This window comes from Scardinius erythrophthalmus (genome assembly GCF_964197995.2).
Source record: "Scardinius erythrophthalmus genome assembly, chromosome: 4".
NCBI lineage: Eukaryota > Metazoa > Chordata > Actinopteri > Cypriniformes > Leuciscidae > Scardinius > Scardinius erythrophthalmus.
In genome coordinates this window covers 5451440-5476937 of record NC_138224.1, presented here as the reverse complement: position 1 = coordinate 5476937, position 25498 = coordinate 5451440, and the positions used below count along the sequence as shown (strand labels likewise).

The window sequence follows — 25498 nt, the reverse complement described above, 5'->3', positions numbered from 1 at the left end:
GCCAAAAGAAAACAGCTGAACTAGAAAAACATCTTTGTACTACACAATGTCCATGCCATTGGAAGATTGTATTATATTGCAAGGCCTGGAAATCAAATTTCTTGATATTTCCATCCATGGAAACTCTGAATTAATTAGATTAATTTTGTACTTAAAGTAAGATTTAAGAGAAAGTTTGGCAACATTTTATTTTAGTGTCCTAGCTACATGTTGCACGTACTTACTGTAGTGATAACACTGTAATGACTACAGTAAGAACATGCAACAAACAGTACATTATGTACCCAAACCCTAATCCTATATTAAGTACATGTTGTTAATGTAAGTAATACAATTCAGTCCTTAAATATATCAATAGACTGTAACAAGGACACCTTAAAAAAATTGGTAACACTTTAGTTCAGGGTCCAATTTTCACTGTGAACTGGTTACTTATTTGCATGTATATTACTAGGATATTGGCTGTTTATTAGTACTTATAAAGCACATATTCATGCCTTATTCTGCATGACCATATTCTACATCCTTCAATACAACAAAAACACAACACCAAAAATTAACAACTACCTTACTAACTATTAAAAGTTTGACCGAAAGTTACTTTGCAAAACAGCTTATTCTTGCACACAAAGTTCTCTGGTATTTGGCGCCACCACGTGGATGCCGAAAAATCAGTCTACAACAAAAATCCAGTTTGTTCTCATTATGGAGATAGTTAATATCTCGGTTTTAACGTATCATTAACACAGAAACCATTTTTTTACATTTTTTTATTATACATTTTTATAACTTCATAACACAGTTTTAAAACTATTGCACTTTGAATGTGTGATGTGTGCGAGCACTACTGCAGATAGAAAGCATAAAAATGTCTTCTGCAATACAGAAGCCTGTTAAGCATTTGACAGGGACTTCCTAGGTCAGCATCTCATTATATACAGACCTTCCTACAAAGTTTGGTAGGCCTACTTCAATTTAATTTGAACCCTGAAGTAGCCAATCAAAATCTTCCAATTCACTTGAAAATACAGACAGGTCTATTCAAGCAGAACTGGAAGAAAACTGCAGGAGAGCCGCACTGATACCCAGCACTTCCTGTTTACTACTGAGGCCCCTCCCCTTCTGCATCAGACTCCTCCTCCTCCTGCTGCCCCCTCTTCTGTAATTACAGAGGAAGGAAAGAAATGTAAGTGAAAAATCAGACATATTGAATCAGCCAAATTCACAAAGTCAAAATTTTGAGTTATGGATATTTGAAGTGCCCCTTTTATCCAATTTCATAGGTTCCTAATTTGGTAAATCTACAACAGGTTTACATGCATTCAAGGTAAAAAACTTTAATTTTCTCATAACATACATTGCAACATCTTTTCTCAGTGTCTGAACGGTTCGAAAAAGGATTCGGTCTCTAAACTCCTCCTTTCTGAAAGCCTGCTCTGCTCTGATTGGTCAGATGGCCTGGTCTGTTGTGACTGGAATGCCGCTTACAGCAATGATACAAATTATGGAAATGTTGTTCGCGGTCCGGCATTATGCAAATTTGTTCAAACCTACGTTACATTACTGATGACTCGTTTCAGGCAGTTCAGAATGGGTTCTTTCTTTTGGGAGACAATAACTCCATTAATCATACTCTTACATCTTTGAAACTTTACAGTTCTTTTACATTCACAAACAGCTATATTACACACTGCATGAAAGGAAATATTTGAAGAAGCATAATAGAGGCACTTTAAAGTGAGTCACTTCGGCTACTGAATACGGCTGATATTCTCATGCATAAATGAAGCCGGTGTTTTATAACTCACCAGCTTAAGAAAATCAATGAGTTTATAGGCATCTTCCCCTGTGGTCAGGTCCAGGAAATCTCGTGGGATTCTGTAGGACAGACATGGGCTGGGCTGCACCGTGACCTCACTGGTGGTGCATCGAAATGCAGGTCCGTCCTAATAAAATACGGTATGCATACCATTATTAAACACAGCACACTTGTCTTTTAAAATACTGCCAGTGAAATACATTTGATGTATAATGGCGACCATTTTCAAGTATAAACTACCTGCTGTGTTGTGTCCTCTTGCGTCTGATTGGCTGAGAGATTTTTGCCAGATGTTAGCTCCTCCCATGTGAAAAGCAAAGAGTCTGTGACATCCCCAAATGGGTTGAAGTCAATCAACCACACACGTCCCTTTAGAAAAACAAACTTTTTTATATGAAGGCGCTTATTTAAGGTTTGTGCAGTCTTGTAAATACACAAGTCGAATATTTAAAGAGGCCATATCATCCCCTTATGCAAAGTCTTGATTTTGTTTTTAGGGTCTACTAGAATTTTGATAAATCCTGATGAACACTAAACTTCAGAGTACAACCATACATTGCTATACAGTAAATTACACATTTGAATTAGGGGTGCACGATATTGACAAAAAGTGATATTGCGATATCGATAATGAATATTGCGATATCGATATTAATTTCGATATTTTTAAACATATGTAAAACTTCAAAAGTTATGGGAAAACGCATTCGAGACGGATTTGAATCTGATCGCTGAAACCACTTCAGGAGGAGATCTGGGCCGCATTCCAGACGAAACTGGACGAAGTGTAAATGCATCTGGTTGTTGAAACCACATATGTAAAATGTACTCCTCCCAAAAACACAAAAAAATAAACGAGTGAGAACGTGCTATAGGCTACATGTCATGTTATGTCCAGATATGACGGCGCTACGTCTGCAACACGCATCACCGCATGAGCAGCTGAGCATCTACCGGTCAAGCCAACGCGCAAACTATCGCAAATCAAAGTGAAAGTAAGTTGCAGACGCTTTACACACATTAAAAGTAAAGAATCTTCATTAAAAGTAAAGAAGTGAAATTATCTTACCAGGGCTGTTGCCGTTCTCTATTAGTGCGGTGTTGTATTTGATTTTGACATTTTAGCTGATGATATAGGCTATATAATGCAGCTCATAACTGTGTTCGGTGACGTGAACTCCATTAAATCTGCATATAGCGCGGGAATTGAAGATCGAATTTATATCCGTTTTGCAAAAAACACATTTATGTGAACAGGTGTAAAAGGAATCGTTTTGATAAATTAGATAGCTATCCGATCTGTGATAACGCATGAAGTGGCCAGGTGGCCTGATGTTTATACTTGCGCGCTGGTGTGTGCGTCAAGCTGGCAAGTGTGTGTGTTGTGGGGACTGTGTGGTAGAGCAAGGGAGAAGTGAAACAAAGTGTCTCCCCTGTTCTTTCTGACCACTGTTGGAAATCTGTAGCATGAAAAGTTAACCTTCTCCTTGATAGAACCAGGAAAAGTAGATAAGTAGAACCAGGAAATCAGTCGGGGGAAATGCAACGGTGCATGTCGGACGGGGAGCATCATAAACAAAATATCGCATAAATATCGCGAGACTTTCGATATGATATCGAGCAACGTGATATCGCGATAACGATATTGATTCGATATATCGTGCACCCCTAATTTGAATGTAAAATTTGCATTCATAAAAACCTTACCGAGCTGTCTCTGTAAACATCCAGGACAACTGGAAAAAAAGAGAATATTGTTTATGAACTTATGTAACTTTTAAAAGAATTAGACAAATATTTTCTCCTCCACATTGATACACTTACAGTCCTCATCTGGGAACTGGTATTGGATGTGGTCTCTGAAGAATGCCAGTATAGATGAGGAGATGCTGGCCTCTTGTTTGGCGATGTGATGGTAATGTTGTGTGTAATCTCTCTGACAGATCGCTAAAGAAACATAAGATTATCACATGCTACATTATACAATGCATTCAATTAAAATCATTACATTTAAAACAGAATATTCACATATTAGTTTAATAAATGCAGGATGTTCATACCAATTAGTTTATTCTCTTTCACAAAGCAGCGGAATTCTCCTCCTGGAATGAGCTCGCTCCATTTTCTCAACACCAACTGCACAAAATCCCACAGAGAAACTATTAATCATTTAATAGTATTTATTTAATGAAGAGATATTTAAAGGTTATCCATCGGGTTTCACTGCGGTATAATACAATCTAATCTAATATGATATAATGCAATATAATGTAATGTTCAAAAGTTTGGGGTTGGTAAGATTTATGTTTTTGTCTCATGCATTTATTTGAAAAATACAGTAAAAACAGAAATATTGTGAAATATTACAAAACATTTAATATTACTTCTATTTTAATATAAATATAATATAATATAAATATGAAATATAATTTATTTTAGTGATTTATAGCTGAATTTTCAGCATCATTACTCCAGTCTTCAATGTCACATGATCCTTCAGAAATCATTTTAATATGCTGATTTGCTGTTAAAAATAATAATAACATTAACAATAACATACATTTATTGTTATTAATAATGTTCACATGTCCTTGCTGAGGTATTGATCACTATAAAAAAAAAAACTTAGCCCCAAACTTTTGAATAATAATATAATATAATATAATATAATATAATATAATATAATATAATATAATATAATATAATATAATATAATTTAATGGTGTGCTATGGAACAAAAATATCTGAATGGTGAATATTGAAAAAAGTATGCTTGACTGCTTTATTGTGTTTTCTGTACCTCATAGTTTATGGTTGGGTCTGGAGAATCATCACTACAATGGAGAAATCTGCCAAAGGAGGTACAAAATTATTACTTCAACCAATCAGCTTTCTTGAATTTCTTAAGAAGAAAAGGTTACACTTTATTTTAAGGTGTCATTGTTACAGTGTAATTATATATTTAAGTACTGAGTAATATTAAGCAACTACATGTACTTACTATAGGGTTAGGGTAGGATTAGCATTTGGTTGAGGGTTAGTTGCATGTAATTATGCATCATTTACTGTTATCACTATGGTAAGTACATGTAACATATGTAACAAGGACACTGTAAAATAAAATGTTACCGAAGAAAAATCAAATCACACAGAGCTTGATGGGAACCGGGAATATCAGCCTTTCTGCACCTGTGTGAGAGACTTACGGCTGTGTGAGGTCATGCGTGATGAAATCTGAACTTTTGAAGAGGAGGAAGATGTCGCTTAGACTCTGACATTGCAAGGAACTGTTCAGGGCAATCCAGTTAGCGTCCTGAGAAGAAAGATTAAGTGTACTGTGAGTATTATACGTTCATATGTATGAAATACAATTGGGAATAAAATCTACTCACCCGAGGGGCGCTCCAGTTCAGTTTTGGGAAGACGCATCCGCCTAGAACATTTATTGCCTCCTGCACCTTTACATTGAACTCTGGGAATTCTGGGGCCTGTGGAAGATACACACAATTTAGTACCTGCACAACTATATCAGATCAGCTCAGCTTTGACTGGCTGAGAGGAATGAGACGCACCGTAACTGTTGTTGTAGTTTCATCGTCAGTCCACTGGAAAACAAAAGCACGAGATCAGGAAACTGGTTGTATAAGAGATATCTAAATGTGCTTGTATTTCACACAGCCACACACATACCTGAATGTCCTCTTCTTCTGAGTCACTGTTGTTCGCCTGTGTTTGCAAATTGTTGTTCTCACTATAAAGAGAGACAATAATACATCCTATAACCCGACAAGAACAGAAACTGTTTCAATTGTTTGTTCAATACCAAATCTCACCTGCCAGAAACCACAAGTGTCCCATCATCTAATAAGTAATCGATTACATTTTGAGGAATAGGTAGTATCAAGCTGAAAAAGAGAAAATAACCAGAACTAAATACTTAATAACAACAGCACATAAAAAAAACATTCGCATATAAACTCCAAGGTCCATCATTATTTTAAGCTTTGTTGTTATAGTACTTAATTTACACACACACACACACACACACATACATACATACATACATACACACATACATATACATACATATATGTGTGTGTGTGTGTGTGTGTGTGTAGAGAGAGAGAGAGAGAGAGAGAGAGAGAGAGTACATTACAGTAAAGTTTTAGTACAGTACAGTTTTTTTTAAATATATATATTCATATTCAAATACAATGGTACTTATCGAAAAACTTAAACATGGCAGCACTAAGTAACCTATCCAAATTATCGTTAACAAACATGGTAGCATGATAAATGTCAATGGCTGCATCATTCCCATAATTTGCTATGGTACTTTTTCCTACAACGCTCGATGTTTGGACTCTTTCTGAGTTTCCGCGTGAGCCCCGATCATTATATATTATTTACCCCACTGTGCAAATAACTCTCTTACCTCTTAATGGTGTGTTTCTTGAATAAAGGATACCAAACAGAAAACTGACAGTTTACAACCTGCTCCTTCTTCATGCTGCCTGAAACTACACGGGTAATCTGCGCAACCTCAAAAACATTCCGGTATAACTATACAACCCGTTACTACAGTCAGTTCCGGTTTATAACTGTGCTTTGTTTTGTAACAATTCTGTGTTTTTAATACTTTAAGGACGTTTTATGTTCAATCTTTTTTCTTTTTTTTTTAATTTAAGCGGCCAGGTTGACAACATAATGTATACGACGATAACATGATGCAATGTACAAGAGGAGGAACTGTTTTAGCTGCACACAAGTGGGCAGATGTTCATTGAACACGTGACTTCATGAAAGAAAACTAACTAAACATCACCATACTTTCTAGTAGCAGATCACTGTTGTCTATTTGACATTCTCTCGGATTTGTCTGGTAAGTACCCCGCTAATTCAAACGACTGATGTCTCGTTACCTTTTTGCGTATTAACTAGTTGAAATAGACTATGGTCATCATCATGACAACATCATGCGTCCTGTAACTTAATTTCTTTTGCACGTGCAGAATTAACACAAAGATGAGCTCTCCAAAGAAAGCCACTACTGAACCTCATGTAACCAAAGAGGAGGTAAGAGTCTTAAATGAACAGCAAAATAAACATGCTACATTTTGCCTTCATGTAAACACCCACATGTTGTTATCAAGTGCTCTTTAACAGTAAAGTATGTGCTCTTGTTAGGTTATAGCAAGTGGGAACTGGGTGAAGCTTGAGAAGACCACATATGTGGATCCCTCTGGAAGCACCAGGTATTGATCTGTGACTGTGTGTGAATGATGTGTGACCTCTGGACCGTGAGTGGAGTGGACATGATGATGATGATACTCTCACTGGTTATTTCTAGTTAGATAGCTAGGTAGTTGGATAGATAAATAATTGGAATAATCTGGTTTAATTCCGTCAAACAGCCTAATATATTTTTTCGTAATAATTTCTAGATAAATAGACAGATGAATGGATTGATAGACAGAAAGAGACATCAATGTACAGACAGACAGATACACACATACAAACATGCATACATATAGATAGACCGATAGATAGACAGACAGACAAACAGATGCTATCTTTCTAGACACTTAACTGGAATATCTTTTGTGGATCTTTGTCCCCTCAGAACATGGGAAACCGTGAAGAGAACAACCCGAGTAGCCAACACTGAAGCTGATGGTGTGTGTGCTTCCATACACTCTCACACACTTTCATTTGTAACTTTTATTTATGCTTTAATGCTCTATAAATATATTGTAAGGTGTGGGAATCATAGCCCTCCTGAAGCGGACCCTACATAAAGACTGTGTCGTCATGGTGAAGCAGTTTCGTCCACCCTTGGGATGCAACGTACTGGAGTTTCCTGCAGGTCTGATGATGCCGGTCTGCTTTAGGTTTGTACAGCCTATAATAGTTTATATAAAATAAAATAACCATTGATTATTCGCTCTGTATGAACATTTCAGGTCTGATTGATGACAATGAGACTGCTGAAGCGGCTGCTTTGAGAGAACTAAAGGAGGAAACGGGTTACAAAGGGGAGGTCGTGGGCATCACCCCAGGTACAACTGCTGTCGTGTGTGTGTATACTTGACAATATGCTTATACGTATTTTAATATCTCATCCCATTTTCTGTCTTTCAGTCACATGTTTAGACCCGGGCTTGTCTAACTGCACCACACAGATCGTGATGGTACATATTAACGGAGATGACAGTGATAATATAAACCCCACTCAGCAGCTGGGTGAGTGAAGGATCATGTCCTGTCATTGAAACATAGTGTGTTTTAAATGAATGCATAACTATTCATTATTATTATTTTTCTCCATTGTGCATGTCTAGGTGATGGAGGTATGTATTTGTTTTCCAGTAAAAAACAAGTCACCATTATTGATAATGTTTTATTTATTTTTTATTTTTCTGAAAATGTATTTTGTGTCTCAGAATTTGTGGAGGTTGTTCTTCTACCTTTGGATGAATTCCAGCAAAAAATCGACGGTGAGTGAGTAGATTTCTTGCTGATGAGAAATGCATAATTTTTTTAGTTTATAGTTATTCCCATTGGTTATGATTTGTTTTTTTGCTAAATAAAAGCTCAAGCTCAAGTCTCTTATGCTGAGTAAGAATCATCAAAAATTACAGTAAAAACAGTCATATTGCGAAATATTATTACAATTTAAAGTAACAGTTTTCTATTTAAATATATTTTTAAATATGATTTATCCCTGTGATTGTAAGGCCAAATTCTCAGCATATTACTCCAGTCTTCAGTGTCACATGATCATTCAGAAATCATTCTAAAATGCTGATTTGCTTTTATTATTATTATGATTGCTATTAATATCAGTGTTGAAAACAGTTGAGCTGCTTAATAGTTTGTGTAAACTGTGATGCACTACCATTTGAAAGATTAGAGTAAGCATGATCTTTAAAAAAAAAAACCTTATATTCAACAAGGATGCATTAAATTGGTTCAAGTGCCAGTAAAGACATTTATGATGTGACAAAAGATTTATATTTCAAATAAATGCTGTTCTTTTAAACTCTCTATTCATCAAAGAATCCTGATTTTTTTTTTATCACGGTTTCCACAAAAATGTTAAGCAGTAAAAATGGTTTTCAACATTGAAAATAACAATAAATGTTTCTTGAGCAGTAAATCAGCACAATAGAATGATTTCTGAAGGATCATGTGACACTGAAGAGTAGCGTATATATGTGTATATATGTGAAGAGTTCAGATAAGTGCCATCTAAAATCTTCTTCTAGAATGAGCATTTTTATCAAGCTCGTATATTTAAGTTCAGTAATTTCACTTAAATGACAATTAATAGGTAATTTTCATTGCCATTTAAGTGAAATTACTGAATTTAAATATACAAGCTTGATAAAAAAGATCATTCTAGAAGAAAATTTCAGATGGCACTTAAGCTATTGCATCTGAAATTCATATATATATATATATATATATATATATATATATATGTGTGTATATATATATATATATATATATATATATATATATATATATATATATATATATATATATATATATATATATATATATATATATATTCCAAACCTATTTATTCAGTATTCATTTTGTATGATTTTCACTCAGTTTGTTAGATTTTGCTTTGCCGTACTAAACCTTATGTTGTTCCTTTTTTTTTTTTTTTATAGTGTTACTTCAAAAAGAGAAAATCATTGTGGACTCCAAGGTGTATATCTATGCAATGGGAATGTCCCAGGCCTTCTTTAAACCCAGAGAGTTGCCTGTGCTGAAGCAGTGAGACTCTCCTCTGGAACACACTACAGGACGACCGCAGTCAAACCTTGTGTGAGGAAATCAACTAATACTTGACCAGAGCCTTAGAGTTTTACCACAGCTGCCTGAACATTCCTATTAAACTAACAGTACTACAGTATTAACCGTATTATTCAGTGTTTGCAATGTTTTACAATTCAAGATTAAATAGATGATTAAACAGGATTTGACCAAATTTAACTAAAGGTTCTGACAGCTAGAATTGTGCATTTTTTCTTCCCAGTAAACCCTGTAACAACAAAAGGAAGCCACAAAACAAAATAATAAAGTTATATTAATAGGCCATACAGTAAGTGTCATAGAAAGACTCCTTATTAGGAATTGTTCTTGGTATTGTAATCAGATCTGAGCATAAAACTGACATAAAACGTCTGTTTTTGATGTACTGTAGCTACGTGTTCATATACGTTCATATATATTGTGTATCCAATTGTCTAAAAGGCCTACATTGATTGTAAATTGTTCTAATACATTACAGTTTGAACTGGAAGATGCATTTGCAATGCTGTATACGTGAATAACTATTCATTTTTATCTAATAAATTTAACGGTTTAGATTTTGCATTTGTGTGTGGTTTTATGTCTCTTATTTATTTGTTATTCTTTCCTATCAGTCTTCCTTGCATATTTACTCAGAGTGTAATTCAAAATAATTTATCAAACCTGACTTTTTTACATAATTTATTGTTCAATAGCACATTGTACACAGGTGCACAACTTGACACTGACTGCCTGTATATTTATATACATTTATAATTCACATGACTGTTATGAATAAAGGAATCCATTTAATATTGTTATGTAAATTATAAATGAACAATTAACTGTTCTTGTTGGAATATTTATAATTTGATTTTACATTTATATTTTTAGTCTATCAAAGCAAATTCGAAATCTAAACTTAAGTAATCCTTTACCAAGAACAGAGGTCAATACCAGCCAATATTCTCGGAAAACTAAGCGTGCTTAAAAATATTTTTTGAGCTAGACCTGGAAATGTGAATATCACTACGTGGCGCGTAGACGAAGAACAGTATTCTTGTTTTTTTAAACATGTACGGTTTTTGTTAAACTGTTATGCTTTAGTAAAACAGTTTAATTAGTTATATTATTATGTTATGGACATGTAAATATAACCACGTGACGCTACAGTAAACATTAGATTGATTGTATTTTTCATTTTTTTTTTTTTTTTTACAAAAACAATTATTGTGACGTTTTTGAAAAATTGTGATGCTTTTGTAAAATAATTTAACTCTTATTTTTTTTTAATTATTATTATTATGTTATGGACAGGCACGACGTTCTCTCCGTGACGTATTTCCGGGGTCCTGAATATTAAACTTTTTTCGCGCCAACATTGAAACAACAGCTGCTGCTTCGGATCCTCTGAGTTGTTAAATCACTTTCATTTAAACACAAAGCAAGGAAAAGCGATCAAAATCAAAATGACAGGTATGTCCGACAGCATATTAGTACAAATATGTGTCCGGTTTATTACTTGGTTGAATAAACCATACCTAAATTAGATGAGATATGTTCCTGCAGTTCCCGAAATCTCTTGGGCTGATTTTTACTACTCTATGATGTGTATTATGATATCATTAGTATGTTATAATATAATATAAATCTTTGTATGCTGTTGTTGCTCTTTTGAAATACTGTTTTGGACAAAGTATATTCCTGTCCTTTATTCGATCATATATTTTTATATGTGGTGCATGTGTTCATATAGTATTTTAAGAGTATTACACATGACAGTCATATTATATTAGTTTTAATCTGTTATATCTAATCAATGTGTTCTATATAGAATGTATGTATTATATATGATCCTTATAAAATGTTATATGAAAGAATTTTAGTATTAACTGAATGTACATGTATTTATGTAACATATAATGTTATGTTCTATTTTGTAACTGCGATGTTAAATGAATGAGCAATATACTGTACAATGTAATTATTACATGTGTCTGACATCAGAGGAGGAGAATCTGGACATGCTGCTGTCTTTATTTGCGGAGAGCGAGAGCCAGAATCTGGAGACTCCTGCTGCTGGAGAGGACACGGACAATCTGGACGACCTCTTCGATGAGGATGACGACGGTCATCAATATATTGAGCCGGAGGAGGAGGAGGAGGAGGAGGAAGGGGAAGAAGACGTGGCACCTGGGAAATCCAGCTCGGCTGAAGGGGGCGGTGGCTTGAATAAGTCAAAGGAAGATCTCGAGGGTAATGCTCTAGTTATTCTAGGCATGTTTATATACGCACAGGTTATACATGGACTGTCGTGCAGGGGCGTCACCACTTTTGAATAAGAAACAATATCAAGACTATAAAATTCGTCAAAACTCCGCGAATCACAAGAAGCGTATCAGTGAGAACACTAGTTCAAACAGCGCACACACTCAAACCTGACTGCACATCACATTTTTGACTTTATTGATTTTGCTTTTATTTATAATGCAATGGACCAGTCAATGGGACATAAAATTAATCCTTTAAAGAAAAGGGTTATTGGGCTGTTTACAGTGTCATATACAATAAAAGAGCCTGCACAGCGGCAGGAAATAGAAATTAACACAAAAAACCTGCCTAGTGCTAACCTTACTTACACAACACTGACAGTAAACTTGCGCTCAGGAGTAGCTCTGGGTTTTTTTGTGTGTTTTTTTTTAGCAGCTGCCGACAAATTCTTTCGACACACACACAATATTACGTAACGCTCTGCGCGTATGTTTTAAAAACATAATTTAACATATAAATAACACTTTTTAAATAGCCCACTTAAAGTGTTTATTACAAATAAATGACTAAATGCTAAAAATTAATAAATGTTAATGAACAAACATATGCGTTGCATTTACAACTCTGTGAGCACCCCCACTTCCCGCGCCCCTGCTGTCGTGTGATGATCATGACTGTATTTGTCTTCCAGCCGAACTGAATTTAATGCAGCAGAAGATGCAAAAGCTACAGCAGCAGCTGGAGGCCTCGCAGAAAACCACACAGCCTGAAAACAAACCGTCCATCCAGAGACAGGCGAGCACCAAACCCTTAACACCACCTCAGGGGGGGTTGAATACGACCCCACCGACACGACGGGACAGCAGAGCCTCTCCTCCGTCAGGTGTCGCAGCAAAACAGAAGAACAAGCAGAGGTCGGCCCATCCACCCAAAGCAGGTGCAAGTCCAGTGTTTCTTGGTTCTTTTTGCTTACAAAAAGGATTATGGAAATGTATGAATTATCATATATGCTTTAAATAAAATAATTATTTTGTAAATTAGCTTCCTCAGAAAAGCAGACTCCTATTGGCCAGAGTATAAATAACTGCCAATCTCAGCCAATGAGAGACAGTACGTTGAAGTCACCGCCCCCTCTCAAGACTCCTCCCACTGTGCGTCAGGCAACACCACGCCCATCTGTCAATCAAGAGGTTGCCGTGGAGAAATTCTCAGGTCTCAGACTCAGGTCAGTGTACAATAACTTTGGCTTGTTGGAATGATTAAAGTAGGGCTGACTTCTAATAGTCGAGGATTCGACGATTCGATTCGGAGAGGTCTGATTCGACTATGAACCTCATAGTCGAATACATGGGCGTCAGTTTGGTTTGAAATGTGCTGGGGACAGAGACGCATTCGCATTTTCAGAAGGGCTGGGTACCATTTTTATTTTATTTTTTCAGGTCATGTTTTGAAAGACGATGTCCTGTAGCTTACTAATGTAAATAAATAAAAATGTATTCAAAAATCTGCTTCACATTTTCAGCAGGGCAGCGGAGCGGCTGTGAGTTGACTCCACACGGTTCTCATGTGCGTTAAAAAGCTGACTCCACACGGTTCTCATGTGCGTTAAAAAGCTTTACGTTGTTTAATGTACCTAAACAACGATTACCAAATTTCCCTCTCATATTGCTCCTCATAACCACTGAAAATGGTCAAAAAATCGAACCCAGAATCCAATTATTATGGACGTTATCTGATATTAAGCGTTTCTGCTTCACATTTTCAGCAGGGCTGCGGAGCGGCTGTGAGTTGACTCCACGCGGTTCTCATGGGCGTGAAAAAGCCTTACGTGATTTAATGTACCTAAACAACCATCACCAAATTTCTCTCTCATATTGCTCCTCATGTTTATGAAATGTTATGATATATGTGTGATATATATGTGTTTTTTAGCTCTTTTGTTTGAAATGGAAAAAATCTAGCTGCTATCTAAAAAAAAGAAAAAAGAAAAAAAAAAGGTTCGACTATCAGTCGACTACGGCAAAATCTAACGAATCAGATTCGACTATGAAAATCCTTAGTCGAAAACAGCCCTAGATTAAAGACTAAATCCCCCCTCAATGGGAGTTTTTCTCTATATCTGAACTCCCTGAAACGCCTCGATTGTAGTCTTGAGTTGTCTTCTGGGAAAGGATACGTCACAATATTCCTCATTTAAATAATTCCCATTCAATGCATATGCAAAAAAAAAAGGGCCTGGTTGAGTTGCTTTGGTAGTGTGTTGAAACTCGTGTTCCAAAACTTGCTTGAAGCAATCACAACACTCTGTGCTCTGATTGGTCAGCTGAACCAATGTTCTTTTCTGAAGGAGGAGCTTCATAGAGACCTGAACTAAACAGAGTGTTACTGACAGACTAGAAATATAGATGTTGCAATATTGTAAAATAATGTTTTTTCAACATTCAAGCATGAATACCTATTCTAGTAAACCCCAAAAACCAAATCAAGACTTTTAAAAAGGGCATAATGTGGCCTTTTTAATGTTGCTTTAATTGGTTTTATTACATATACAATTAAGTTGTTAATTTAATGAGGATAATATCCATAAATAACCTGATTCCATCTGAACTTGACCTTAATTTTACATAAATATGTATTTCAGATTTTCTATTAAAAGCACGTTTTTTTTTCTCTGTAGGAAACCACGTCTGTCTTCCATAGACATTGAGCAAAAAATGTCCACCCGCAAACTGATCAAGCTCTCCCAGTTGCCCGATCGACTGGCCAGGGACAATTTAGAGGACAGTGACTGGGTCACTTTCGCAGTGGTGATAAATAAGATTACCCCACAGAGCAAAAACAATGTAAGAGCCCGGTGTTTCTGAGATCTGAACTGTAAATGGATTACGTCTTGTATGTTTGATTATACCCTTTTGTATTTTGTAGGGGAAAACCTTCAGCATCTGGAAGCTGAATGACCTTCACAATCTGGAGGTGATTGTGTCTCTCTTCCTGTTTGGGTCTGTTCACACGGATCTGTGGAAGACTGACACTGGGACAGTGATTGGCATCCTCAATCCAAACCCAATGAAGAACAAAGAGGGTTCCAATGAGGTTTGTGAACATAAAGTTTGTGATATTGAACCTCAATATCATATATATCTATATATAAATACTCTTTTCTATCTTTAAAGGGGCTGTATGTACGAATTTTTATGTTTTAATCACTTTTTCTTTTCTTTTTTTGCCTATGTGTGAAAGCGAGACCTTCCCCGACTTCCTAGGTTGTTCGTGAAAGCCTGTAGATTGATTTTATGTGACGGACTCATAAATCGAAAATCAAAAGGATGTGACGTTTACGCAGTTGTGCGCTTCTAAGAGCCTCTCTTCCGTGCTATGACACATGAAATGAATGCTTATACAATGTTCAGGATAATGCCGAAAGAGCCATTCTGTACTGTAATGTGAATGCCATGCAAAGAAAAGGGATGAATTCAAACTATAGTCTCAGATCTATGCATTCTATAGTCTCAGAATATACATTATAATCAAACTATCATAACAGTGTAATTTTAATGACCTAATCTGTCTATAATGATGCCAGTGAGTTGCAGAGCTGGTGCAAACATATCCACATCGCTATGATCAGATGCTTTCTTAACTGCTGTTTTCTCACCGCTCTCATTTTTGTTGTTTATTTTGTTATTGAGAGGAAAGCGCGCCACACATATTTACATATTCATCTGAATGTCGCTCTCAGCAGCGTGGAAGGTGTCTGAATTAACAATATATCGCTGCAAAGATTTTTCCAGCTACTTTTTACTTCTAATTGAAGAACGAAAGAATGTTGCTCTGAGTATATCAGGGCCTTGAATCACGTCCAGTTTTTTGTACATGTGCACCAGTGAACGCACAAGCAATAAGTTGCAGGCTGCAGTTCACTTAACAGCCACCGGTGTCGCTAATAACAAGGGTTTCTGAATTCTACATATTGCCCCTTTAACAACTGGAACCAAAATAATATCAATAATAACTTCATGTGTTTCCATTCAATCAAATCCTGATGCATAAAATCAAGTCCCACCCCTCATTATTACCTGCTAAATATCGTTTCACTCAAATGTCCCATTATGGAAGTAAAATGCAAATCGAATTTAATGTTATTTTTAAAATAAATTTTTTACTATACTAATGCAATACCTAAATACTAAAATAACACTCTTGTATATTACCCCTATTTATTTCCAAACTATGTCTGATTCTGGAAGTAAAAGAGATGACGAACAATGTTAATTTGAATGAGTCATGTGGTACGTGTCTCTCTCCAGCTCAGCCTGACAGTGGACCACCCACAGAAGGTCCTTATAATGGGAGAAGCCATGGATTTCGGCACCTGCAAAGCTAAAAAAAAGAACGGGGACTCTTGCACTCAGCTAGTCAACTTGGTAAGTCTCCATGTTCAAACATCTTCCTATCCTGAAATATTTCACCATCAACCATTTCATTACTCCTGTTTGCTTTAACAGTATGAATGCCAGTACTGCCAGTACCATGTTAAAGCCCAGTACAAGAAAATGAGCTCAAAGAGGTCTGAGCTTCAGTCCAGCTTCACAAGCCCCGCCCCCGGTAAAGGAAAGGGGCGGGGCAGTTTGAAGGAGCGCCTGTGCCAATCTAACTTCCACTACGGGGGCATGTCGTCACTCGCCTGTGCGCCCTCGACGTGAGTTCACCGCCTCTTTTTATGACCTTTTTAAATCCACACAAACCCTGAAATTATCGTATGAATCTTTTATTTTGACAGGTCTGCCCCACAGCCAAAGAAACAACCCACTATGCAGTCTATTTTAGCATCCATCCCAACTAAGAAACTTGGTAAACTTTCTGTTTAGTACACTTTTCTTTTCTTTTTTTCAAAATGGCTGCCATTTTTTGTGCTTATTCATGATTTCTAATCAAACATTCGTTCCGGTAGCTCTGAATTCGGGCGAGGTGTTGGGCTGTTCAGATGATTTCAAAGGCCTGATGTCTATGCCGACGCCTGGAGCACTAAATATAAAGAGGCATTTAGGACAGGCCAAAAGTACAGGTAATTTAAAGGGATAGTTCATCCCAAATTAAACTTCTATGAGCATTTACTCACTCTCATGTCATTCTTAATCTGTAGCGTGTGAGGAACAGACTAAAACAACTCTCAAATCTCATTTCAAACCAAGCACCTCGAGGGCCACCATCCCAGATTTGACCTCAAACACTGTTGGTTTTCATGCATTTTAAGCATTTTGAGAGCGACAAGTTGCACTATTAATAATAATTATGAATGTTCTCTGATGCTGCAGTTCTGTTTTGGGCCAGCAGATGTCTGTTGAACCAAAAGCCAGCACATTTGTCACTGGGATAGCTTGCAAATTTAATTTCTTACTTGCCTTATTTTTTTATTTGCCTTTGTTTTTAGCTGTGACAGGGTCTTCAGTTCAGTCTATATCTGCATCTGACCTTCTCAAACAGCAGAAAGAACAACACCAGCAGAGAATGCTTGCTCGAAAGAAGAGGGCAGAAGAGATTCAAAAGAGGTGAGGGGTGTTTTTTCATATTTTTAGGTAGTTCCTTTAACTACTCATTGTATTTGTTTTGCATTGCTTTTGAAAGCTGATACATTTAGTGCTTCCATATTGAGTTTCTGGATTGGTTGTGCTCTTGTGACCTTTAAAGTCGTATAGGTCACACAAGTTTGACCCATGCTTTTTTACTTAAAGGTGAAAACCCAACATTATGTATGTTTTGTAGGATTCCTTTAACTGTCAAACATATTTTATTAGATTGTCCTGGACTTAACACAAGTAGAATGCTTTTTTTTATGAAGTTATTTCAGTTAAGGAAATTTTTAATGAGATTATACCTGAAAAGGTTTTGGATTTTTTATCATATGTTAACTTAAAAAAATATATATTGTATAATATGACTTGCTGGTTATCTTTGTTCTGTTTTTATTGTATTTATATGATATTTGTGTTTTTGTAATTGAATTTTTGCCATGAAGATAGCTCTGATTGCTGACATGTCATTAAATAAAAAAAGATGATGATGATGATGATGATGATGATGATGATGATGTGACCTTTAAACTGTCCTTACAGTAGATGTGCTATAAATATTTTTTCCCTCTACCCAGGGTGCTGGGTCAGAACAGCGGGGGTCCTGTCGCCCCCTCACGGCCCAGTGTGAGCAGGGGTCCCCTGCTCTCCCCAAAAGCAGCCTCGGAGGTCCCGAAAGGGTCGTCTGGCCCTGCGTCCCGTCTCTCAGGTCCTGCTGTTCCATCGCTGGGCCGTGGTTTTTCAGAAGGAGAGGACATCCTTCTTGATCTGTCTCCACCTTCATCAAAGAGCCTCTCAGCCACAAAGGTACTCATTTGTTTTTACTCATTTTTATTTACATTTGTCATATCATATCACAAATCACAAATACTCATATGATATAGCCTACTCATATCATTTGTCAAAGGATTTTTTTAATTCTAGAATTTTGTGTTTCTGTGTATTTTTATTTTTTTTCTATCTGTTATTAAAGCCAAAACCTGAAGTGAATTTGATATAAATACGATTTTTATTTTATTAGTGCAAGGAATGTGAGGTTTTTATTTATTAACTTCATTTTTAATAACAATGAGAAAAAAATATAATAATTAAAATTAAGTTAGCATAATAAACCATTATCATTTTTAATATTTTAATAACTTAAATTGTTATTAATTGAGTAATAACTAATAATAATATATTAACAAAAATTAAAAGATATTTGTAAAAAATCAGGCACAATGAAAAATCAGGTACATATAGCAATATCATGGCACATATAAAATAACGCGATCATCAAACATTAAACATATAAATCAAAACTGCCTACCGTTACCAAATGAAATGTGAAACCCAGGACGAGCTAAAGGACTGCAAGAGAATGTTAATTCGGGGAAAGAGTTCATTTTAAGTTATTCAATTATTAATACATATTTAAAAATGGAACATTTAAATGACATTTGTATTTCTTATTATTTATTGATATAAGAATTTAAAGTATGCTCTAATGCATATTTTTATTAAAAACAAAAACCATCAATAGAATAAAATCACATTAATCTTGTGATTTCCATTCTCAAAGCAGTAATTCTGTAACATTTGTTAAGTTAATTTATTTTTATTCTCCCAAATTTTCCACGGACCGCCAGTGATCCCCCTTGCAGCCTTTGATCAAAACGCTTGATGCTTTCAGGATGATTTTCCAACTGCTTTAAATCAGTTTATAATGGCTGTTTTTATTTATTTTTGTTTATTAGTTGGCGGCAGTGAGGAAACTCCAAGCCAAAGGTTCAGTCATTGTTAAAGACGACCCAAATGCCGTAAAACGCAAGCGAGCCAACAGCGATGACATCACTGGTCGCGTAGAGCGTAATCTCTCCACACCTACAGGTACACACATTCATGAGTTTTATGATTGACTGTTTGCCTGTTTGCTTTTCTCTAAGGCACTTATTCTTCTACATATCTTTCTGCAGTAACGGATGAAAATTCAATTGGTGAGGAGGAGCCAGCTCAGAAAAAGAGGCGGGAACAGCTGGAGTACATCCAATCAGAGGAGTTTCAGCGAATCCTCAACGCCAAGTCCTCAAACTCGTGGATGATGGGAGAGGTGTGTATCTTGGCTGAACAGCAGCATGTGTGTGTTTTGATAAGATGTCAATACTTTGATATGTGATGTCACAATAGGTGGGCGGAGCTTGTGGTTGATTTGAAGCGATCTGACTTTATTTGCTTTTTTATTCATGTGTGATATGAAATGATTGTTCAGGTCATGCCCGGTGGAATTTTCTTGCATGTGTGACTAAATGTTATCCGTCTAGATTGAGGAGCAGGCCATGCAGGAGTATTTTGAGCCACTGGTGCAAAAAGAGAAGATGGAGGAGAAGATGAAGAATATCAGGGAGATGAAGTGTCGGGCCGTCACCTGCAAAACCGTGAGTCAACAAGTTTGCAACTAAAGAGCAACCTGCCCTACATGCGGAGTAAGCCATAAATAACATAACTGTTTTTCCGGTGAGAAATTAGTGTCAAAAAAGCGCTGGATGCATTTTTAATTTTAAGTGGTGCACTTAAATCTCTGTAGAATAATAACACATTTATTGCCGTCTCATTCAGAGCGATTTCTCCTGCATCATTAGTAGCAAATTAGTATTTATTCACAGCAAGTCTTAATGACAAACACAATTTGTGACACAATCCCTGTCGTTCAAGAGGAACAATAAGCAAACAAACCTCTTTAAGATGCTAATTAGACCATTACGTGGTTTCGTTCTGATTACACCTGTAAATCACGGACCGTTTATGCGGTTTAGTTCATGAGGCCCTCTCGCCCGCAGTGTAAATACACCCACTTTAAACCAGCGGACCGCTGTGTGGAAGACAAGCATGACTACCACTGGCACGACGCCGTCAAGCGCTTCTTCAAATGCCCCTGTGGGCAGAGAAAGATCTGCCTGGCACGGATGCCACACGGAGCCTGCAGGTGCGTGACGCACGACTCATGGGTCACATTTTATATAAGATTCTGACATTTTAATAACTCAAATTTCACTTTTCTATTTTAGCCATTGTGGACTCTTCAAGTGGGAGAGAGACGGCATGTTAAAGGTACAGTTATTATACTTTATTAAACTTATCCTTTAATTACTTGAAACAAGTTACAACAGAATAGATTAATGTTATTTAATGTTCTATAAGTGCACAGTATTTATCAATAATTCGAATTGGGTTGTATTTTTCAGTGGTACTTCAGCAGTTCAATCATATAAGCGCGTAACTCGCTCTGTATTTCACTTCCACAGGAGAAAAAGGGACCCAAAATCGGAGGGGAGCTACTGTTGCCACGTGGAGAGGAACAGGCCAAATTCCTCAACAGTTTAAAGTAGAGTCAGCTGTCCCGTGCGCGGCCTGAGCCCGCTCTTCATCCATAAACGCACAGATGAGGAGGCTCGGATCACGTCTTCATACTCTGAAAGTGTGACTGAAGGGGCATCAGCGTTACATTTAATTTTAAATGTGATTTTACTAGTGTTTGTCTTGTCTATATATTTGTTGTTTTAAGCTAAGCTGTCAAGCCTTTTAAATGTAAATATATGCTGTTATTTTAATTCTGAACTTTAATATCAACGGTCAAGTGGCACACCTGAATTAAACGATACTGAGTGAACTTGTGAACGTTCTCATATTGATTTGACTGGAGGCGACGGCACACATGCTAAATCTTGTTGGTCACAGCATGCAGTGATATTTAAAAGCTTTATTACCCCTCTGCTCTTCATAAAGCAGGAGGAGTGGCAGGAAGTCGTTCTCCTGTCAGATTTGGGTAATGGCACTGAGGCTCAGGAAGGCCGATAAATCTTTCTTTCTACTTGTTACTTTCTCCCTCTTTTTTTTCCCATCTGTCTAAGCTCTCAGCACAGGAATGTCACTCCACTGCCAGCAAATACTGCCTTGGAATATTTATTCCATCTGTAGATACACAAATCTGAGCTCTTTATATATATATAATACATTACCATATTTATGACTTTACAAGATGTTGCAATAAAGGCAAGTTTTTTTTGTTTTTTGTTTAAATTTTACTTTTATTGGCTTTTTCTGTCCCTTTTTTTATTGTTCTGATTGTTGCATTTTATATCAAATCCTCACTAATGTGGAAAATGAGAAGAAATAGGTCAGATGATGGCTGAATGTAATTACTGAAGGAATTAAGCAGTCGCTCTTAAAATCACAAACTAATCATGAATGTTTTGATGAGTCTGATAAAGAGAATTTTTGATTCAAGACAAATGATTATAACACTCACAAAAAACACCTTTCATACACATAAACCCTTTTATGATACATGTATTATATGGAGCCCCTAACATAGTAATGGGAGGATAAAATATAATAATATTGATTTATAATGTTATATAAAAAATACGTTTTGTGTTCCACCGAGAAAATTTGCAAGAGAACGCAAAAGCACTAACAATTTTATCTCATCATAGTTTTGTTCCTTTTGGGGCTCCATTTTATAGAGACATGGTGGTGAAAAAAAATATATTTTAAATCTTTTGTGTTCCCCCAAGAAACTGCATTCGCTCGTAAAATGTTTGCTTTCCGAGAATCTTAGCGTTCGCTAACAAAACTTTTGCGTTCCCTTGCATAACTTTTGCATTCAGTGCTACACAGTTTTGTAAGGAAATGCAAAGTTTTGCAAGCGAACACATTTCTCAGGGCAACGCAAAACATTTGCAAGAGAACACAAAAGCATTGGCATATCATTTCCCCTCCCATTTACAATTTTTTCTTCCTAGGGGCTCCGCAGTATTAAGAGCTTTAAGTCAATAAGTGCTTATATGTTTTGAATAATAGTTATATAATGTCATGGAAGTAGAAGATCCACTCTCGAGGCCTTCATGTGCTCAGACGTACGGGCGGTGGTGAGGGTATCGTGAGTATTGCCCATCATAGTTGAATTCTCTCCACTGTTCGTTCTTCTCTCTGGTCCGCTCATTCTGTTCTGTTGATACAAAGACACACAACAGCTAGAACGGGACTCTAAGACCATTTTAAATAATAAAAGGTAACAATTTATTATGTCTAAAATAAATTGAGTCTGGGAGATTTCGCCAATATACTGCAGTAACGTGGTATTTAGCCATGATTATCATCAAAAATAAATTAAAATTCATAATATTCAGGTAACACGTAGTGTACTACATGTACTTACCATAGTAATAACAGTAAACTATGTATAGTTACAAGTAACTAACCCTAACGTAAGTACATAGTTAATTAATATTACATAGTAGGCCTACTTATTTGAGTTATTACAATGTAATTGTAACCAATATTCATAATGTAGAAACAATAACTGTAGTAGCCGTGGTATTTTATTTGGAAATAGGGTTTCCATGTTAAATAAAAAATAAAATCTGAAATCAGTAATCTTATCTTAGTCCGTGTTCTTGGAACGTCAAAATGTTCAATTTAAATGTCATCATCTGTGCCAGATTTACTGTTTACTTCTGGGATCTAATGTCACCAATCAAGTGTTCTGGATTATATTCCTAATCATTGTTAGAGGCTCAGAGCCACTGCTGTCATCAGCCTCTTATTAATCTTTATCCCGTAAAGGTTTAGCACAGCATGTTTCTCTTTTCTGGAAGCCAAGATAATCAAACAGGGAGATCAGTCTCACCATCGCGCTCCTCCTCTAAATAGTTCTCGTATTCGTTGCTTTGTTCCTCAAAGTGCTCCCTCCTCCGCTCATTTGCAGCCAGCTTCACCCTTCGCTCCGCTAAAAGTGAGTGAAAAGACATATTTCAGCATAGAAATCACATATATATATATATATATTCTTGTATTCAAAATTCACTACTTTATTTGAAAACAGAATGTGCATTATTTTAAACATGCATGAATTGACTAAGCTAGAGTTCAGAAATGACATGCCAATGCTTATAATCTCAAAATGTCCAAATATATGTTGATACATCTCTAGGCAAAGTGTAAATATGCTTCTGGATTTCCATAAAACAACCTCAACCCGTTTTTTTTTTTCTTGCAACGTTTGGATACATGAGCAGTCCTCTACTATCCTTGCAATCTTGCAACAACAACAAAAATCTTAGTCTCCTCTCTAGAGACGTCCCAGAATCCTCAAAAACTCCAGACTGTACAGTATAAACAGGGTAACACACATTCCCATGAACCTGCTGACAGCTGTTTGCCGATATTAACAAAATTGGGTGCCAAAAATAATCTCAGTTTCGCTCTCTTTCTCCATAGTGAGGGAGGTTAGTTTAGCTCATGTCTGCACATTCCTCTCTCGAACCCCAACTGCTTTAACTCCTCCAACCTGCAGTGTCTGCTCCTGCACCATCACACACACACTGCTGACAACCTGAAATACACTTCAGTAAAACTTTTCCATGCCTTCATTGCTGCAGTCGTAGGCTGGCAGGTTAAGGGACGGCCTGATGGCGTTTGGGCGAGTGTCAGTATGTGTGTGTGGGAGGGGGAGAGAGAGAGAGAGAGAACAGCTCCATATTGTCCGGTTGGTCCTTCTAGTCCAGTGGTTTTTGACTCAAGGCTGCATTGTTCAAGATATCTTTTTTTTCTCTCTCTCTTCTAATATGTAAGATGATTAAAGGTAAAGAAGGCTATTCATTTGTTTCTTCACATCTGCATCCTATTGCAGTGTGAATTATTTTAATGGGAGATTACTTTGAGTGGAATGTAAGCTCTTTTATTGTTGAACAAGTGTAATCGTGTCTTTGTTATGATGAAGTTAAAAAGAAGCAGAACTGACATTAGGAGAGCACTTACCATAATACTCTTCATAAGTTCTTGGGGATCTGCGACCGCGGCGTTTGAAGAAGTTTGAGGCATCTGATGCTGGCATGAAAACTCGTTTAGATGGGCCTGCAAAAGCAATGGAGTAAGAGGAGAAGAGTGTGTGTGCATGTGTGTGCAGTCCTGGTGAACTGTGGGGACCAGTTATTATTCTTTTTTCTGTGAGGGTTGTGTTTAGGGGATAGAATATACAGTTTATACAGTATAAAAATCATTGTCTATAGAAAGTCCCCATGAATTTGTGTGTGTGTGTGTGTGTGTGTGTGTGTGTGTGTGTTGAACTCACCTTGAGCTTCAGTGTTTTTTCCATCTTTAACAGCTGCACTTTCAACCTCAGCCAGCACTAAAAAAAAAGTGTTTCCCTTTTATTTTTTTCTGATCAAGTCTTTAAGAAAATTCTTCTGATATGAAATAATTGTTAACTCTTCCTGCAATTGCTTTTTGCAAGAAATTAAAGCAGTCTTTGAATACATTTACAAAAATACCATGCTAATACAATCTTTTTAATCAAGGTTCCATAGTTATACCATGGCATTTTGGACATGTAATATACATTTTGTCCTTAGAAATAACCTGTAAATGGTATATGAATCATTTAGTACCAATATATAAAGCAAAGCACCATAGTACAGTGTCTAAAATCTTCACTGTACCATAGTACCACCACAGTACTTTTTTTTGTAAAAGCATGATTGTGAAGAAACATTTCAAAGCAGATTAAATTAAATTACATTAATACAACTTTTTTAACCATCTAAACGGGGACTTGTTATATGGTTTTAGTGTATTTATAAATAGTACTCACACTAAGCCTATAACCCTAAAACAAAACATTTTACATGTGTAAAGCTGAATGGTGTTACTCACCGATTAAAATGAGGACGGTGGGCAGCAGTGTGAGCAGGACAGTATGATTCCAGGCCATCCTTGAGAAGATGAGGATCAGAACCACAGCAGAGAGTCCTGAGACCTGAGAGAGAGCATGTGTATGTGAGAGAAAGAGAAAAGAGGGAACGCCAGGCGAGGAAAGAAGGGGGAGCTGGAATTTCACGCAGGAGGGGCGAGAGAAGGAGACACGGACCCCAGCGCACACCCACTGATCAGACCCTCGGGGTCAGGATCATCATTGACTATTGCTGTCCAAACTTCAAGATCTGGCAGATTTACAGTTTAGCTTCAGGTTTCCATTCCAATGAAACAAATGAAC

The 25498-nt window shown here is 36.5% G+C and overlaps 4 protein-coding genes across 6 annotated transcripts; 2 read left to right on the top strand and 2 right to left on the bottom strand.

Moving 5' to 3' along the window:
• Window positions 1-165: 165 nt before the first annotated feature.
• Window positions 166-6352, bottom strand: cdc123 (cell division cycle 123 homolog). The gene is made up of 13 exons (XM_081363636.1): window positions 6255-6352; window positions 5653-5724; window positions 5510-5570; window positions 5392-5424; window positions 5212-5307; window positions 5026-5132; window positions 4620-4668; window positions 3880-3955; window positions 3644-3766; window positions 3527-3555; window positions 2060-2188; window positions 1809-1946; window positions 166-1159 (listed from the first exon to the last, which is right to left on the bottom strand). Exons 1-13 carry the CDS (start codon window positions 6326-6328, stop codon window positions 1103-1105), a joined length of 1044 nt encoding a protein of 347 aa, XP_081219762.1. The 5' UTR covers window positions 6329-6352; the 3' UTR covers window positions 166-1102.
• Window positions 6353-6384: 32 nt separating this feature from the next.
• nudt5 (nudix (nucleoside diphosphate linked moiety X)-type motif 5) lies at window positions 6385-10209 on the top strand. 2 transcript variants are annotated; one of them, XM_081363146.1, is made up of 9 exons: window positions 6385-6701; window positions 6832-6895; window positions 7007-7074; window positions 7443-7495; window positions 7578-7685; window positions 7783-7878; window positions 7961-8066; window positions 8263-8316; window positions 9502-10209. In XM_081363146.1, exons 2-8 carry the CDS (start codon window positions 6845-6847, stop codon window positions 8294-8296), a joined length of 516 nt encoding a protein of 171 aa, XP_081219272.1. In that variant the 5' UTR covers window positions 6385-6701; window positions 6832-6844; the 3' UTR covers window positions 8297-8316; window positions 9502-10209. The 2 variants fall into 2 exon arrangements, with proteins under 2 accessions (XP_081219272.1, XP_081219273.1); XM_081363147.1 differs by having other exon boundaries at window positions 6580-6701; window positions 7961-8062.
• A 731-nt stretch (window positions 10210-10940) lies between these two features.
• mcm10 (minichromosome maintenance 10 replication initiation factor) lies at window positions 10941-21537 on the top strand. Its single transcript, XM_081362748.1, has 18 exons — window positions 10941-11101; window positions 11633-11881; window positions 12588-12833; window positions 12938-13121; window positions 14574-14739; window positions 14822-14989; window positions 16204-16320; window positions 16402-16595; window positions 16677-16747; window positions 16848-16961; window positions 17328-17445; window positions 18045-18273; window positions 19203-19335; window positions 19422-19555; window positions 19767-19880; window positions 20283-20428; window positions 20511-20553; window positions 20748-21537. Exons 1-18 carry the CDS (start codon window positions 11095-11097, stop codon window positions 20829-20831), a joined length of 2517 nt encoding a protein of 838 aa, XP_081218874.1. The 5' UTR covers window positions 10941-11094; the 3' UTR covers window positions 20832-21537.
• ucmaa (upper zone of growth plate and cartilage matrix associated a) lies at window positions 21391-25293 on the bottom strand. 2 transcript variants are annotated; one of them, XR_014029965.1, is made up of 6 exons: window positions 25159-25293; window positions 24578-24634; window positions 24265-24360; window positions 23135-23233; window positions 21973-22453; window positions 21520-21808 (listed from the first exon to the last, which is right to left on the bottom strand). XR_014029965.1 is itself a non-coding variant. In XM_081362749.1 (5 exons), the coding sequence occupies exons 1-5, from the start codon at window positions 25214-25216 to the stop codon at window positions 22356-22358; spliced, it is 408 nt and encodes a 135-aa protein (XP_081218875.1). In that variant the 5' UTR covers window positions 25217-25293; the 3' UTR covers window positions 21391-22355. The 2 variants fall into 2 exon arrangements, 1 of the variants encoding a protein (XP_081218875.1); XM_081362749.1 differs by having other exon boundaries at window positions 21391-22453.
• Between the last annotated feature and the right edge of the window lie 205 nt (window positions 25294-25498).